A 17972-nucleotide genomic window follows, 5' to 3' on the forward strand; every position below is an offset into this window, starting at 1 on the left:
ATGCTTTAGTGTTGTACTAATATGAGCGAGCAGTCAATCCACAAAGTTTAAAAAAATTGGGATTTTTTTTGCTCAATAAAAAGTACTTCAAAGTCCTATGAGTATCCAAGTGAGAAGTTTTGATAGCATATTAATGAAAGCCACCCTTATACTGCCCAGCTGCATAACAGAAGGAGCATGGCCCAGGAATAGAGCACAGGCCTGGGAGTCAGGAGTACTTGGGTTCTAACTGTGGCCCTGCCACTTGTCTGCTGTGTGACCGTAGGCAACTCACTTAATTTCTCTGTTCCTCAGTTACTTCATCTGTAAAATGAGGATTAAGAACCCTATTATCTTGTATCTATCCCAGTGACTAGTACAGTGCCTAGCATATAATAAGTGCAAAAGAAATAGCAGAATTATTATATTGTCACATATTTCTATATGATTCATTCATTCATTCAATCGTATTTATTGAGTGCTTATTATGTGCAGAGCACTGTACTGAGCGCTTGGAATGAATAATTCGGCAACAGATAGAAACAATCCCTGCCCAACAATGGGCTCACAGTGCATCTACATTTGGAGAAGCATATGGTCTAGAAGAAAGAGCATGAGCCTGGGAGTCGGAGAACCTGGGTTCTAAACCCAGCTCCGCCACGTACCTGCTGCATGACCTTGGGCAAGTCACTTAACTTCTCTGTGCCTCAGTTCCCTCATTTGCAGAATGGGGATTCAATATCAGTTCTCCTGCCCACCCAGACTGTGAGCTCCATGTGGGACTTGATAAGCTGACGTCTATCCCAGCACTTAGTACTTCACTTGGCACACAGTAAGACTTAATGAATATTCCAATTATTATTTGTGTTATCATTACTACAATTATTGGACTCTCTCACACATTTTTATATTTCTTTTACAATCGGATGTAAAAAAAAAATCCCTACCGCCTCTTTTTGTTCATCTATAATTTGCAATCATCCCAAACTATCTGACAGGTTAGGCATGGGAGGGGTCACTGTAGAGGCCATCCTAGAGATGGAAAAGAAAAGGCCTAAATTAGAAGTTGCCCCACGCTATCTTTTGAGCTTCTCGAGGCCCCTTTAAGACCAGAGTTTTGGCTCCCAGGGTACCTTCAGGGAATGACCACACTGTAGTTACCCCCCACCAGCTGATCGCTCCCAATCAAGCTTTGCTTCCGGCCAACACCAGTGACCTCCCAACCTGGTGGACTTCTACGTCCCCCCAGCAAAGCTAGTTCTAGCCCCACGACGCATCATACAGTGTACAAAGACAAGTGTTGGTGTTAAAAAGAAGCAGCGTGGCTTAGTGGAAAGAACACGGGCTTGGGAGCCAGAAGACGTGGGTTCTAATCCCAGCCCTGCCACTTGTTGGTATTTGTTAAGCGCTTACTATGTGCAGAGCACTGTTCTAAGCGCTGGGGTAGACACAGGGGAATCAGGTTGTCCCACGTGGGGCACACAGTCTTAATCCCCATTTTACAGATGAGGGAACTGAGGCACAGAGAAGTTAAGTGACTTGCCCACAGTCACACAGCTGACAAGTGGCAGAGCTGGGATTCGAACTCATGAGCCCTGACTCCAAAGCCCGTGCTCTTTCTGCTGTGTGACCTTAGGCAAGGCATTTAACTTCTCCGTGCCTCAGTTACCTCATCTGTAAAATGGGGATTAAGACTGTGAGCCCCAAGTGGGACATCCTGATTGCCTTGTATCTACCCCAGTGCTTACAACAGTGCTTGGCATATAGTAGGCGCTTAACAAATACCATCATTATTATTATTATGATTACTATTAATAAAAAGGAGGTGTAAGTCTTGATAGAGGCAACGGGAAGGAGCAAGAATAAAGAGATGCAGTCCAAGTCTCTATTCCTGCTAACCCTCACCCCCCTCAGCTGTTTGTCTCTTGTGATTTCTGAACAGCTCAAGATGATTTATGCAGCCCCCTGGGCAAATAATGTTGACTGATAACCTTTCAAGAACCTCCCGACTCTAAATTTATAAGCAAAATGGAACCTCCCACGATGTTCCATAACACTAAAACACTTTAACCATGTAGGAGTAGTCGTAAATGGTCATGCAAATAAGTCCCTGCACAGCACTTCAGAGCTCATCTTAACCAAACTTGACTCCAATTTTCATTGTACCGCTTAAATCGCTCTAGAGATAAATCGCCTTTCCTCTTATGACACATTTGCTGCTTCTATTGACTTAAATGTAGCTCTAAGAAGATTGGCCATCAAAGGGCTCTAAGAAATAATAACTCCTCAGATATAAACCTTAATGTTACTTCATGGAATAGCTAAACAGGGATCATTCTGTTTTCTCCCAAAGCAATTTCTTTCTCTGGAAAAACACATGGGCTACTACTGGCCTCTAAGCGCTTATTTCTAAAAGCACAGCAGAGATCTCCATTTACAGTCCACAAGTGAAGCTGGTCCTGAAAATTCCCTTCTTCGTTGCTTCAAATAGATGAGAATGAACCAGTTAATTTCCCTATGTTAGTTGCCTCTAGAGTCAACTTTATTATTTATCCCATTATTTCTTGGTTCCAGGAATTATTAGGATACGAGACACCAAGAAACTGCTAGTGAAACAAAATAAATCAGTCCCGAGTAATAAGTAACAAATGAGTAATGACTAAGTTACAATTCATGTCAGTCAAAAAGAATGCTATCATACCCATTGCTGTCAATGGACCCCCCAAGGGGAGGTTAATAAAACATACGAGCTGATACAGAAAGCCGGAAGCAAGGCATCGCACATTGAATGGATTGATCATGCTCCTGAATATTTCAATTAATCCTGACCACCATATGTGTGTAGTGTGTGTTTTCTGAATGCAATGTACTCATAAAACAGATCTGTGGAAGCAATTTTTTTGGAAGGGTATAAAGCAAAATCACTACTGCCATCTTGTCCAATTCTTGCTCAAACCACTTTGGAGTAGAGCTGTTGCCGACAGCAGTTGAAAACTGAAGGAAATTCATTTCCAACACTAACATTAGCATCACTATAAAAGACAAGAATTAGTTATTTAAGGTTAGCTGTCCAAAGGCTGGCACCAGTTCTTTGCTGTTGCACAAGACCACTTTAAAAAAAAATCTCCACCAAAAAAAACCAAACCACACTTTTCTTTTAATAGGGAAAAGTTTTCTTACTTGCAGCCTCATCATTCATTTCTTCCAGTTCAGCGTTGATTCCAACATCTATGGAGCTCATTATTTTATCAATCTGCAAGAAACAAAACAGGAAAAACGCTTCATTAAATTCATCTATTGGAGTTCATGATAATCTTTTAATACGAGATTAGGTCATTCTTAGCATTATTATCAAGGCAATATCATACTCGGGCAACTAGCAAAAACTGATTGGGAAAGAGGAAGACTTTTTTTTTACTTAAAAAATTGTGTATCTCTTTCCTCTCAGCTATAAAGAATTCTTCGACACATTTATATAAAAATGGCTAGATTCCCCCCCACTCTTCACTATTCCACCCCCGAGCTCACACAAGCACATACCTTTTTCATGCTAATAGCTTTGGGGCAGAAACTTAAGTGGTAACTAGCAATATAACTGTTAGGGGCATAAAGTGTAAAAAGACTGTTACTGTGTCTTCATTGAACAACAAGGAATAAGATGATTGCCGAAATTTGCCAAGTCCTCTTCATTTTTCCTCCTCAAAATTTACAGAATCCAATTCTTCCTACTACTTAAGCTCCTTGTAGGCATGGAACATATCTACCAACTCTGACTGAATAAATACGAATGAATGAACTCTGTTATGCTGTAATCTCCAAGTGCTTAGTCCAGTGCTCCGCACTCAGTAAGTGCTCAATAAGTACCACTGATTAATTGATTGATGACTACTGCCTCATGCTTGGCACTTTTCTCCCTTATTCCAAACTCTTCTCTCTCCAGTCCTATTTTCACTAGCTGCCCAGATGATTTTTCATAAATGTTGTTCTGCCCATATCTCCCCACTCCGCAAAAGCCTCCAAAGGGTACCCCATCTTCTCTGCATCAAGAAGAAACTCCTGACCACTGGCTTTAAAGCGCTCAAACAACTCTCTCCCTTTTACTTTTCCACTATCTTCTTCCACTACATCCTGGTTGACACTCTTTCCTCTGCAGGGTTCTACGATGTATTGGCATATTTTCCATGGCAAAACTTTAATAAAATTAAATACTTCAAGACTATCTGAGAAATTATTTTGAATGGGACTGATCAATTGATCCACCCCAGTGCTTAGTACAGTGCCTGGCTCATAGTAAGCGCTTAACAGATACCATTATTTTTCTCTCTCCTTCCAAATGGCCTCTTTCTCACAGCTTCCATCCAGCCTGGAACTCCTTTTTCCTTCACTTCATAGAGACCACTGCTCTCCCGAAGCAGCGTGGCTCAGTGGAAAGAACACGGGCTTGGGAGTCAGAGGTCATGGGTTCGAATCCCGCCTCTGCCTCTTGGCAGCTGTGTGACTGTGGGCCAGTCACTTCACTTCTCTGTGCCTCAGTTACCTCATCTGTAAAATGGAGATTAAGACGGTGAGCCTCACGTGGGACAACCTGATTACCTTGTATCTACCCCAGCGCTTGTAAGCTCCTAGAGGGCAGGAATCACATATACTCCCTGAAGGGCTTAGTACAATATTGTGCACACAGCAGGCACTCAGTAATATGGAGAAGCAGCGTGGCTCAGTGGAAAGAGCATGGGCTTTGGAGTCAGGGCTCATGAGTTCGAATCCCAGCTCTGCCACTTGTCAGCTGTGTGACTGTGGGCAAGTCACTTAACTTCTCTGTGCCTCAGTTCCCTCATCTGTAAAATGGGGATTAAGACTGTGAGCCCCACGTGGGACAACCTGATTCCCCTATGTCTACCCCAGCGCTTAGAACGGTGCTCGGCACATAGTAAGCGCTTAACAAATACCAACATTATTATTATTATTAAATGCTACTGATTAAATGTGATCAATAATTTCAAATAATCTATTTTATGCAATTGGAATATCAACTTTTTCTAAACAGTGTAGTATACAACATGCTATTACATTGCTGTAGGGTATTATCTAGTGAACTCCTATGGCCAGGATAATAACAACAATATTAATAACAATAATAAGAATTGTTAAGCACATACTATGTGCCAAGCATATAAGTGCTGGTGTGGATACAAGTTAATCAGTTTGGAGACTGTCCCTGTCCCAGATGGGTCTCAAATTTAAGAGGGAGTAGGATTTAATCTACAGTTTATAGAGGAGGTAACTGAGGCACAGAGAAGTTAAGTGGCTCTTCCAAAGTCACACAGCAGAAACATGGAAGATACTGGTAGAGCTGGGATTACAATCCAGGTCCTCTGATTCCCAGGCTCACACTCCAATTGGTCATGCTACATCTCAGGATCACATCTTCCAATCCCCATAATATACAGTTCTGCTCCTGCACTGAGTAAACAATGCAGACCTAATTAGCAGTTTAGGCTGCTGTCATTTATCAGCAAACCCTTGCATCATTCTCATAACAAAGGAAAATAGCCTGCTTATAAACACTTATAAACACCCCATATATATATATATCACCTTACAGACTTAGAAACTGAGCAGTAGAAAGGAGTTATGAATTTTACCAAGTTGCAAAGGAAAAGCAAGTGAAATGTCAGGATTAGAACATTTGAGTTTCTAAAGCCTAATTCAGTGCATATTCAGAGTTTCTTTTATCTTTAAAACTTCTTAAGCACAATAAGAAGAGCCACAAAGACATTAAAGAATGTGGGCCACCTTAATGCAATTCCCCAGCTGTTGCAGAATCTCTCTCTCTACAGATGCCATCTTTCTGGTTTACTTGAACTCACATCCTACCCAGAGACAGGGGGATGAATCAGATGATTTTTGGACATCCCCTTATGCTCTAGGATTCTATTAAAACAGGAAAAACTCTTCCAAAAAGCAAAATATAAAACTAATGCTACATCATCTACGGTTTATTTTTTAAAAAAGTATTAGACATGCAGAAAGATAAATGCCACAGAGCAAAAAAGACCAGGTGATCAATATATACCACCATGGTTAACTGGCCAAGTCAAAATATCCATCAGGGGAAAAAACTTCTCTCTACAAAAGAAAAGTTTAAACTTAAAGTTAAAACTACTATAGTATAATCATACCTGACGATGTACTGATAATGATAGAACAATTCTTTCGGTACATCATGTCAGATATGATTGTACTATATTATACTAGCATTTATTAAGCACTTTCTGGGTGCAGAGGACTGTACGAAGCGCTGGGAAAGAATACAGAGTTTGGGAATTAGATTCAGTCAGTCCCCATCTCTCAGGGGGCTCGCAATCCAATCCAGTGTTTAGTGTTTTGCTTGGGATACAGTAAGCTCTTAAGTACCCCAATTATTAGTCACAATAATCACAATGGAAAAGTAACATTTGGGGATGAAAAGAAGGTGGAAGAAAGGCTGAATTAATCTTTTCCCTCAGTCTTTACTGAGAAAGATATAAGAAAGTCCCTACACCCAAATAGTGATTCATAGCTGTCAAGACAGAGATACTGGATTAAATTGTAGTAAACACACAGGATGTTTTAGGCTAAATTGAAAAGCTAGCTGTAAATAAATCACCAGGACCAGATGACAGCCTCCTTAAGAGTTATGAAGAAACTTGGAGGGGGAACTGAATTGCTGCTGAAAATGATTCATCTGTGATTACAAATGGCCACTGGAGGTCTGGTAGATCGCCAAAGTAGCACCCATCTATAAAACGCCCTCCAGTAAACCCTGAAGATTACAGACTGGTGAGTGTTGCTTCAATTCATAACAAACAGGGAGACCATTATAAAGTTTAGATTAGATGAGCACTTAAATGTAACTTCTGAAGAACGATAATATTCCTCATAAGACCGGTGGAGGTGTCTGAATGGCTCAATAAGCATTTGAATAGATAGGAACTGAGATACCTAGGGAATGGAAGAAACTTTCAAGACTAACAAAGTGGATGAAACAAAACGGAGGATGTGGATAAATGGAAACTGCTACGCTGAGAAACATAGAGTATGCCCCAGAGGATATCAGTTTGGAATTGTTTCATTATATTACTGATAAATAATCTGGAGAGGGGAGTTGCAGGTGACATTGTGCTTACAGATGGGGAGAAAATGCAGGAAGATCTCAATTTGATGAGTGAGCAGAATTGGAGCAGAGAAGACTCCAATGTGAACAGGGCTGGCTGCAGATACTCAGCTACACTGAGGTGAGACCAAAAGGCCACCCCATCCCAACCCCATCCTCCATCACACCATTCTGCACATTGCCATCACTTCCTGCACAAAATAATATAATAATATCAAAGACCCCACTAATGGACCACTATTATCACACTGCCAAACTTGAAAAGGACGGTAGTGTGGCCATCTTTTAGTGAATCTATGCTACTGCTGCTGCCATCTGTGGGAAGAAAAGAGTGGCCACCAATAATAATAAGAATAATAACTGGTATTTTCCTAAGTGCTTACTATGTGCCAGGCACTGTACTATGCGCTGGGGTGAATACAAGCAAATCAGGCTGGACAGAGTCCCTGTACCACATGGGGTCTTAATCCCCAATTTACAGATGAGATAATTGAGACACAGAGTAGTAAAGTGACTTGCCCAAGATCACCCAATAGGCAAGTGGCAGAGCCGGGATTAGAACCCAGGTCCTTCTGACTCCCAGGCCTGTGCTCTATTCACTATGCCACGCTGTTTCTCATCTTTGGAAGGTCAAGCATGGCAACCCGAGTCAGTTTGTCAGTCAATCTTATTTATTCAGCACTTACTGTGTGCTGAGCACAGTACTAAGCACTTGGGAGAGTACAATATAATAGACACATTCCCTCCCCACAGCGAGTTTACAGTCTAGAAGAGAAGCTAACACGCAACACCCTGAGGCAGTGGCTTATTCTGCTTACCATCTGAAGCCGGCTCAGAATGCGACCAAGTATTAAACAGAGATTGAGATAAAAATGACGCAAACCATTCCACAGGATGATGTGCTCTGCACTTATTTTTTCAGCTATCCATATTTCCGCTCCTTTTAATATCTTATCCATGGGTCTCATCTTGCCCATTAGATGTTAACCATCTTGAAGGAAGGAGTATCTGATGTACTGTCACAGTACTTCCTGCAGTGCTCTGCACCCATGAGGCACACATAAATACTACTGATTGATGTGTTACAGCTCAGGAAAGGCTCCTGGGGGGCATAAGAGGCTGCGCCCTCAAATCACTCACCCAGTGGGTAGCAGCCAAAAAAATGACCCAGAAAATGCTAGATGTCACTGCAAAGGATACTGGAAATGAAAAAACCAGAACACATAGTTTTGCCATTATTTAAAACCATACAGCCCATACAAAGGTTTGCTACTAAAGTTCTGATGGTAAGGAGCCTTCAAGGCATTCCTAGGGCACTTGGTGCTCTAAAGGAAAAGGACAAGCTAATGAAGCATTTTACAAGGACCTATAAGAAGCAGGGAAGCATCAGCATAAATATTACACTCAGTCTGTCATCTACATTTGTAAGGTATATTGTGAACACTCTCTTGTACTGCCCGGATAGCCATTATTTCCTTAAAATCAATTCCTATGGAAACGATAGATTTTCCTACACAGATAGAACTATGCTTTTCCCTTCATATTTGCACAAAAATCACCACACATTACTCCAGGAGACTGCCCCTTCTGAATATTTATCATTCTTCATTCCCATTGTTTTTCTCACCTTTCTAAATCTTAAATAGGTATGGAAGCTTATTTTCCCCCCATTAACCAATTTTTCCCACAAATGACAGAGAGTCCAGTACTTACTTCTTCCCATTCTGAAGTGAAGGATGGTGTTCGTTCAGAATTCCCTTTCGAACTATGTTCAGTGGTTGAGGGCTCGCTCCAGTTGACTCTTGATGTTTTCTCGCTCAAAGGATAGGTAATGAGATCAGAGTCTGACTTGGATACATTTCTGGATAAATGCAAATCTAGAAGGGCTCTGGGCAAGGACCGTATCCTCCCGAGTGTACATGCCCGCTCCACAAACGCCCCCGTGCTAATAATCCATTGGTCGCCATTCCTCATGGTGCCATTCCGTGTCGTTCTCGTGCCGATAAAGGTCCGGTTTTCTAGTTGATTAATTTTTGTATGAAATATTGTCCTGTTTACCACTTTGGGTTTAATTTTCTTCACTACAGTTTCTGGGTTGTTTTCTGGTGGTGGTTGCTTAGGAGGTATTGAATTAGTTATCAACCCGGTTCCTTCTGATGTCTCTTCAGTCTGATGGGCTTTACTATAGAGCTGCAGTGGATTTTCAGGAGACTCACAAGCTGGAGAAGATCCGTGAAGCAGGCCAGCAAATTGCCCAGGTTCAGGTTCCTCGGGAATAGGACTTTTTTCCTGAAGACAAAGATTATCTGCGAAAGAATAAATATGCTGTCACGGCTCAGAATGGCTTTTGTTTTGTCATCTTTCATTTCACCCAAAACATTGGAAATACTAGTAGTGTTGTGCTGAACCCTGGGCTAGCCGGGTTCTGCTCTGACTCATTTCTAGATTTGTTTGATTCTTTAACAGGAATATTTATCCATCAGACAGTAAACAGGCAGGTTGATTTGCCATTTCTCAGCTTTCTTTCAACTCTGGTAATATATAAACACCAGAATAGGATTAGTAGAGTTAAATTCTAAGAGTTATTTTAGCTACCTTTTGACTGCTTACCCTGAAAATGATAACTTCTAATTCATAATAATAAAGAAACAAAATAAAAAAACAAAAACCCAGCAATTGATTGTAAAATATGTGCAAGAATGGTTAGGCAGAGTTCAGCAGAAAAAAGATCTAGGAATCCTAGGTCCCTATGAAATGCATACGAATCAGCATGACTTGTATTAAAAAGTCAACATGGCACAGGCTTGCTTTAACAGGATTATGCCATGCAAGTGTGGAAGTCACTTTTCTACTACGTGCTCCACTAGACATGTCTACATTAGCCTATCACATTCCATTTTGGTAATCACACTTTAAAAATCAAGTAGAGAAAGTGGATAGGCTCATGAGAAGAACAAGAAAATCATTAGAAGTGTGGAAAAAAGGCAGAAGGAGGAGCTTTAAAGGAATTGGGATTAATTGAGACAAAAGAAACTGCAGGGATGACAATAAATTTCTTCAAGTATTTCAAATTTGCCTGTAGTAAGGGGGTGACCTGTTGTGTTCCATGTCCACTGAAGATATCACAAAGGGAGATGTTATTAAATCAAAACAGAAGAGGTTTCAGAAGGACCCAGAGAAGAACTGCTAGGCTATTAGAATCCTACTGTGCTATAAAATTGGATGCCAAGAGTAACGGTGGAGTCTCCGTCACTTCGGATCCTTAACAAAAGAGACTGACGAGCCCAGGGAAGAACCTGATTCTTTGCACTATGTGATACTGTGAATTAGGTGCTTAACAAGGAAACTTTAACTAAATCCTAAAATGTAAATAAACATACCAGACCGAGCACATTTGTGCTAAATGATTCTCTGCTGTCCCAAAAGTGTTAATGTGCATTCCCAAGACCCTAACTAGTCATGAGTTGCAGGAAAAGAGAAAAGACAGCCTGATGGGTTTATATGAAGAAATCAGGGCGAAATAATTAAAATCACTCCTTTTCCCCTTTGTTCAAAAGGGAAACCTGGTAGGAATCAATCATATTTATTGAGTGCTTATTGTGTGCTGAGCACTATACTAAGCACTTGGGAGAGTACAATATAATAGAGTAGGTAGACACATTTTGGTAGACACATTCCCTGCTCACAAGCAGCTCACAGTTTAGAGGGAGGAAGATGGAGAGTAATGTAAATAATTACAGATATGAGTGCTGTGGGGCTGGGGAAGGGGTGATTAAAGGGAGCAAATCAGGGTGTTGCAGCAGAGAATGGGAAAAGGAGAAATGAGGGCTTAGTCCCGGAAAGGTATCTTGGAGGAGACATGTCTTCAATAAGGCTTTGAAGGTTGGAAGAGTGATTGTCAGATTCGAAGAGGAAAGGTGTTTCAGGCCAGAGGCGGGACGTGGGCGAGAGGTCAGTGGCGAAATAGATGAGAACGAGGTGCAGTGAGCAGCTGGCACTAGAGGAGTGAAGTGTGTGGGCTGGGTTGTAATAGGAGAGCAGCAAGGTGAGGTAAGAGAGGGCAAGGTGATTGAGTGCTTTAAAGCTGATGGTAAGGAGTTTCTGTTTGATGCAAAGGTGGATGGGCAACTTCTGGAAGTTCTTGAGGAGTGGGGAAACATGGACTAAATGTTTCCGTAGAAAAATGATCTCGGCAGCTGAGTGAAGTATGGACCAGGGTGGGGAGACACCAGAGGCAGGGAGGTCAGCAAGGAGGCTGTTACAGAAATCAAGGCAGGATAAGATAAGAGCTGGGATTTACATGGTAGCAGTTTCAATGGAGAGGAAAGGGCAGATTTTGGTGATGCTGTAAAGGTTGAACTGACAGGATTTAGTGATAGAAATACAAAGGTCAATTTAGTTAATTTTCTTATTTTCTACTTTCAGGGAGTAGCCTGTTTTTCCTAGCCATAGCTAGAGAAGTTATATATAATTTTTCTATAAATTTAGTATAATTTACTTTATCGCAGTATTCAGGTTGCCTTTCCAGTATTTTGTACTTCACAATGGAAGTGTGTATCGAATAAATAATAAAAATTCACCCAGGTAGGTGTACCAATTACATCATTATGCATCCCTAAAAGTTAAAGTCTCAGTACTTCATTTAAATAAATCTTAGATTTGAGAAGGAGGCCTCTGACTCAAGAAAACAAAAGTTGCTGTCCGTGTGACTCCATCTTTTCCTGTTTTGTGGAGTTCTCCTCTGGGGAGTTATATTAGATCATGAATTCTAGCCAGGTATGTTCTCGCCATAGTGTCCTTCAACTTTCCTTGAAGCAAACATCATTTTTCTAAAAGATAAGAATCATTCCTTTTCCTTAAATGTTATGCTCTGCTCTGTCCCACTCACTACTTTATAAAAAGTTTGGAGTAGTGAGCTTGAGATTAAACACTAATCTTTGCAAATGGAAGAAAATTCCCATTGCTCCATGCTGTCTATTCTATCTTTGACCTACAGTCTTCTAGACTGTGAGCTTGCTATGGGCAGGGAATGTGTCTGCTAATTCTGTTGTATTGTACTCTCCCAAGAGCTTAGTAACAAGTGCTCTGCAGATAATAAGCACTCAATAAACACCAGTGATTGACTGATTGCTTGTGGTTAGCAAGGGTAAACCATGAGACAAATGGCTCACCCGCAAAGCTAGGGATACAGATCACTTGTCAGTTGAGTTGGGGAGCATGTCAGTAAGTATTTCTGCTAATATGGATTCCTGGGGCAGGCCAGGACTAGTCCCCAAACCTAGTCAAACTTGGGGCCATTGTTCAAGGCAATCTCATGATGGCTTTAAGAGTCCTATTGTGGGCTACAGGTGCCCCAGAGGGGTCCAGATCAGGTTGCCCACTGATTCTGGATCTTGCTCTCCCTTTTTTCTTTAGCATTTGTTAAACACTCATTCATTCACTCATTCGATTGTATTTATTGAGCACTTACTGTGTGCAGGGCACTGTACTAAATGCTTGGGAAGAATAATACAGCAGTAAAGAGAAACAATCCCTGGCCACAACAGGTTTATAGCATGCCAGTCACTGTTCTAAGCACTAGATTAGATACAAGATAATCAGATTGGATGGAATCCTTGTCCCACATAGGGCTCACAGTCTTAATCCCCATTTTATAGGTGAGATAAGTGAGGCACAAAGAAGCTAAAGGCCTTGACCAAGGTCATATAGCAGACAAGTGGAAGAGCTGGACCCTCTGACTTCCAGACCCATGCTCTTAATCACCAGGACACACTGTTTCTCCACAGGTACAGTGAGCTACTTTCAGGTTCTCAGGCCCTTAGTGTCTGAAATCCTGAATGCACTGTGTGGAATAAAATCCCTTGAGACCATTGGAATCCATCAGAATGCTGGAGTGGAAGAATAGAGGAGGGAGATGAAGAAAGGGGAAGAACCAGACTGCCCTATTTTTGCAAGTGTCATAGATTGCAAACGCCCTGTGGGCAGGTATTATGCTAGTACTTCTGTTGTCCTCTCCCAATCAATCCATGATATTTATTGAGTGCTTATGTGCAGAACACTGTACTGAGTGCTTGGGAGAGTACAACAGAGTTAGCACACACATTCCCTGCCCACAAAAAACTTAGAGCCTAGAAGGTTCTTCGTACAGTGCTGCACACAGTAGGTGCTCGGTTAATCTCGATGACTAGGACTCCCACAAGTGAGAGTCAAATGGTTTGAAACTCGCCCTCCCCCATTCCACTGGAAGAGCAAAATCCAGAATGATCTGCCTGAGTTTATCTTGGGATGGGGCAGCCCCAAAGGATTTCAGAATTGAAAATCTCCCTAATGCCTGAAATCACCTCGATGGAAATCTGTGTCTTGGCACTAAATTTGGCAACATTGGAGAATCATAGCAATAGGGTGCTATAATTTACAGGCCCATAAAATTCTTGACCATGAATCTACGGCAAAGAAAAATCTATTGGACATCTGTCAATGGAATTTAATTGAAGGAAGGGCAATTGGATGCAGAGCACTGTGCTAAGCACCTAGTAGAGTACGAGTAGCAATCAATCAATCAATTTTATTTATTGAATGCTTACTCTAAGCAAAACATACATTCCCTGCTCTAAAATAATTTACAGTCTAATGGAGTGGTCAACAATCATGGACTAGAATAAGAACATTCATGCTTTAAAAATTGTGTGTATATATATTAGAGAAGCAGCGTGGCTCAGTGGAAAGAGCACGGGCTTTGGAGTCAGAGGTCATGAGTTCGAATTCCGGCTCTGCCACTTGTCAGCTGTGTGACTGTGGGCAAGTCACTTAACTTCTCTGTGCCTCAGTTACCTCATCTGTAAAATGGGGATTAAGACTGTGAGCCCCAGGTGGGAGACCTGATTCCCCTGTGTCTACCCTAAGGCTTAGAACAGTGCTCTGCACATAGTAAGCGCTTAACAAATACCAACATTATTATTATTATTTCATACGTATTTTATATGAGGAGCAGAATGGCCTAATGGGTAGCGCAAAGGCCTGGGAGTCAGAAGGACCTGGGTTCTAAGACCAGTTCTGCCACTTGTCTGCTGTGTGGCCTTGGGCATGTCACTTCATTTCTCAGTGCCTCAGTTCACTCATCTGAAAAATGAGGATTAAGACTGTGAACCCTCTGTGGGACAGAGACTATGTCCAACCCAATTATCTTGTATCTACCCCAGTGCTTAGAACAGTGCCTGGAAAATAGTAAGTGCTTATCAAATATTTGTCTTGGGTCCCACTTAGAAAGTTAAAAATCGCAGTCCTCTAAGAAGGAAGACGGTCACTCTACAACCACTGCATTTATTTCTGTGATCTTTTGGCATCTACTTCCTTTAGGAAAAAATTAAGCAATCATCCAGTAATTTATCCTAGTAGGCAAATCAGTGGCCATTTGAGGATTTCTCTGGCTACCTCCCAAGACAGGTGATAACTGGAAGAAAATGCTATTGCTACAAATGCAAATGCTAAAACCTGAAAGCTGACTGTCAGAAGAAGCAGTCTGTGATGAAATCCCCACCTTATCAGTGGAATGCTACCAGTTGCCATTCTGTAATAGCCTGGAGAAATTCTTAAGGAGCTTTGGCCTAAACTATATCGGATCTAGCTGGATAATCTCACCACGTCGACAGTATTCCAAGCCCATCTATGTTTGTCTACGAGCTGCTCACAAGCCAGATAAGACCATGTTGTCAGGCTGTTGCTTCCGCCATTTCAAAACTTCTTTCTTAACTCTCTGCCTTCCCAAGAGAAGGGAAGATGATCGGTCCACTTTTTAACGTATGTTGTACTTCTCAAAACTTCATGATTTCCAACTGTTACATTGGCACGCAGACTGCGAAATTTCTGCACATGTCTGGCTAAGTGTCCAATGTGTCTTGGTATTCATATTCTACGAAAAGAAGTAGCCTTTGAAAGCAAAAGAAGTTTGGCACTTTAATCCTTCCCACCACTGTCCTTCTCTCCCTCAGCCATTAAATTCTTTCTTTCTAGAACACACTGAGTTCATGGGATCAGATTTTCATTTGTCTTTGAACTTCTACAGCACTTCCACTTCTAAAGGAGATGGCTTTCAGTTTACTTCGCAGGGCACGGAGATAAACTGATAAATTGACCCAAACCTTAGCACTACCTCAATTTTTTTTTAAACCCTGTTGACTGTGGCACTATAGTCAACATATCAGAGTATCATGGAAGAGCAGGCCTTTTAAATTTGATTGTGGGGTGGTATACAGATTTTTCTTATATAAGAGTTGTTTTATACTCTAAAAATTTTAGTTATTCCCAATGAACATGAAAATAAGAACTGGTCTTGAGCCTTTAAGAAAAACCAAGAAAATAATTAGTGCCATAACTTTACATAAAAGATTTTTTTGTTATGAGAATAGGCAGAAAGTTACTCTTAATTACTATAGAAATGAATAATGACTGTGTGCTTCAATTTACAATAGGAAAACGCATGGTTTGGACTTAAAGTCACTTTAATTTTCCCAGTAAGGGGTTTGTAATACACTAGATTCCAATGGATTAAATGGATTTCTTATTTCCGTCAGAGGAACCTTTCTTTCCCCATATATACCTCCCCGGAGATCCCTCATTTCAAAGGAGCTGGAGAGTCATCAGAAGTATAATGCCCATTAATAATAAATACCCAGAACATGCACAAAATCACAAAGAATAAATTGCATCTCCCGTTGTCAGCACTGCTGTTGCTATGGTAAAAGCATATGTGAAATAAAACTCCTTAGATTTGTGGTATAGCCATGGCAACAACACTATTATGGCACCTGTACTATTCATCAATTCAAATCCTGCATCACTTTACTCCAGAAAGGGGAACAGTATGTCCTCTGCACACATGTTAACACCTAGGGAAATAAAACATTAGCTTTAGCTGTTCATGTGACTCTTTGGTTTGATACAGAAGAAAGCAAAACTAGCAATCAAGTTCCGATAAGTTCAAGCAAATTACTTGCCTGCTTAATTTTGCCACTGACCATATTTAAGGATACGAGTGGAGCAATCCTTGTTAGTTGGGGTAGAGATAGCTAGCACAGTCACAGAGCAAATTTATCATTTCTCTCTCTGTAGGGTTTGGGGCACTGTGTCATTTTACAGGGAGAGGAAAAGGGACAGCACTGTGGAAACGTCAAAAGGAGCAGAGAGGTGGCACAGGTGCAACAAACAGAGCCGACAGGGCCAGGGATTCATGTGCAGTGGAGGGTTCAGTGCTTGAAAGTGACACTTGGAAGCTCTGCTTTTTCCAAAAGGGACCTTATAAAAACCTGGCTCTCTAAATATCAGTACTCTCCCAAGGCTTACTGGACAGAATATGGGTCTGGAAGTCTGAAGGATCTGGGTTCTAATCCCAGCTCTACCACTTGTCTGCTGTCTGACCTTGTGCAAGTCACTTTACTTTGCCTCATTTACCTCATCTGTAAAACGGGCTTGAATACGGAGAGCACCATGTGGGCCGTGGACTGTTCCAACCTGATTACCTTGAATCTACTCCGATGCTTAGTACAGTGCCTGCCACATAGTATGCGCTTCACAAATACCATTTAGAAAACAGGATATAGTGTAACGCTCTACACAAAGTAAACGCTCAATAACTACCACTGATTGATTGTCGTACAAGAAGCAACATGGCCTAGTGGAAAGAGCACAAAACTGAAAGTCGAGAACCTGGGCTCTAAAACCTGGCTCTGCCACTTGCCTGCTCTGTGACCCCGAGTCAGGTACTTAACTTCTCTGGGCCTCAGTTTCCTCACCTGTAAAATGGGGATTGAGACTATGAATCCCTTGTAGGAAAGGGACTGTGTCCAATCCAATTATCTTGTACCTACCCCAGAGCTCAGTACAGTGCCTGGCATATACGAAGCACTTAACAAACATGAAAATTATTATTACCTGGGCACTCACATTTCCCATAGCACATATGTAGTAATAATAATAATAATGGTATTAATAATGGTATTTAAGAGCTCACTGTGTGCAGGCACTGTACTAAGCACTGGGGTTCGATACAAGCAACTCAGTATGGACAACAGTCCCTGTCTCTCATGAGGCTCACAGCCTTGATCCCCATTTTACAGATGGGGTAACTGAGGCACAGAGAAGTGAAGTGACTTGCCCAAGGTCACAGAGCAGATAAGTGGCAGAGCTGGGATTAGAATCCATGACCTTCTGACTCCCCAGCCTGTGCTCTACTCACTAAGCCACGCTGTTTACCTACTTTATTACCTCTGCAGACTCTAATTTACTTTCTTGACCATTTGCCCCATTACATTACCTGACGGCATGGATAGTGTTTCTTAAGTCTACTGTACTCTCTTTGTTGTCTCAGAGACAAACCGAGTAGGTAGTTGGAAAGAGGGTGGAGTAAGAGATCAGAATTGGTTGGTTTAAAATAAGAATGACCACAAAGCAATCCATGATACTAAGAATGACTGCAAGTGTAGAGGGAAATAGCAATAACCACAAACACACACAAAAATCTGTTTAGACTGACAAAGCAACTGATTAAATGAGCTACAATATGGTGGCATTTCTTAAGCATTTACTATGTGCTGAGCACTGAATTAAGCTTTGGGATAGATGATACAAGTTAATTAGGTTGGACGAAGTCCCTCTCCCACATGTGGCTCACAGTCCAAACAAGACAGAGTGCAATCATTTAACCTCTACTTTACACATAAGGAAGCAGACACAGAGCAGTGAAGTCACTTGCCCAAGGTCACACAGAGTGGCAGAGCAGAGATTAGGAGGAAAAAAGATTAAGGTAGTGGGGCATTCACAGGAAAAGCAGGGGTCTGAATCCTCA

The 17972-nt window shown here is 41.5% G+C and overlaps 1 protein-coding gene across 7 annotated transcripts in view; it reads right to left on the reverse strand.

Annotated features, from left to right (window-relative positions):
- ANKS1B (ankyrin repeat and sterile alpha motif domain containing 1B) overlaps nucleotides 1–17972 on the reverse strand; it is a 587732-nt gene that overhangs the window by 281111 nt on the left and 288649 nt on the right. For all 7 annotated transcript variants that reach the window (XM_029079026.2, XM_029079024.2, XM_029079025.2 and 4 more), the window contains 2 exons: nucleotides 8846–9438; nucleotides 3160–3232 (listed from right to left, as the gene is read on the reverse strand). In XM_029079026.2, coding sequence (XP_028934859.1) covers nucleotides 3160–3232; nucleotides 8846–9438 — 666 coding nt within the window. The remainder of the gene's footprint in view (nucleotides 1–3159; nucleotides 3233–8845; nucleotides 9439–17972) is intronic.

Source organism: Ornithorhynchus anatinus, chromosome 14, assembly GCF_004115215.2.
Source record: "Ornithorhynchus anatinus isolate Pmale09 chromosome 14, mOrnAna1.pri.v4, whole genome shotgun sequence".
NCBI classification, from domain to species: domain Eukaryota; kingdom Metazoa; phylum Chordata; class Mammalia; order Monotremata; family Ornithorhynchidae; genus Ornithorhynchus; species Ornithorhynchus anatinus.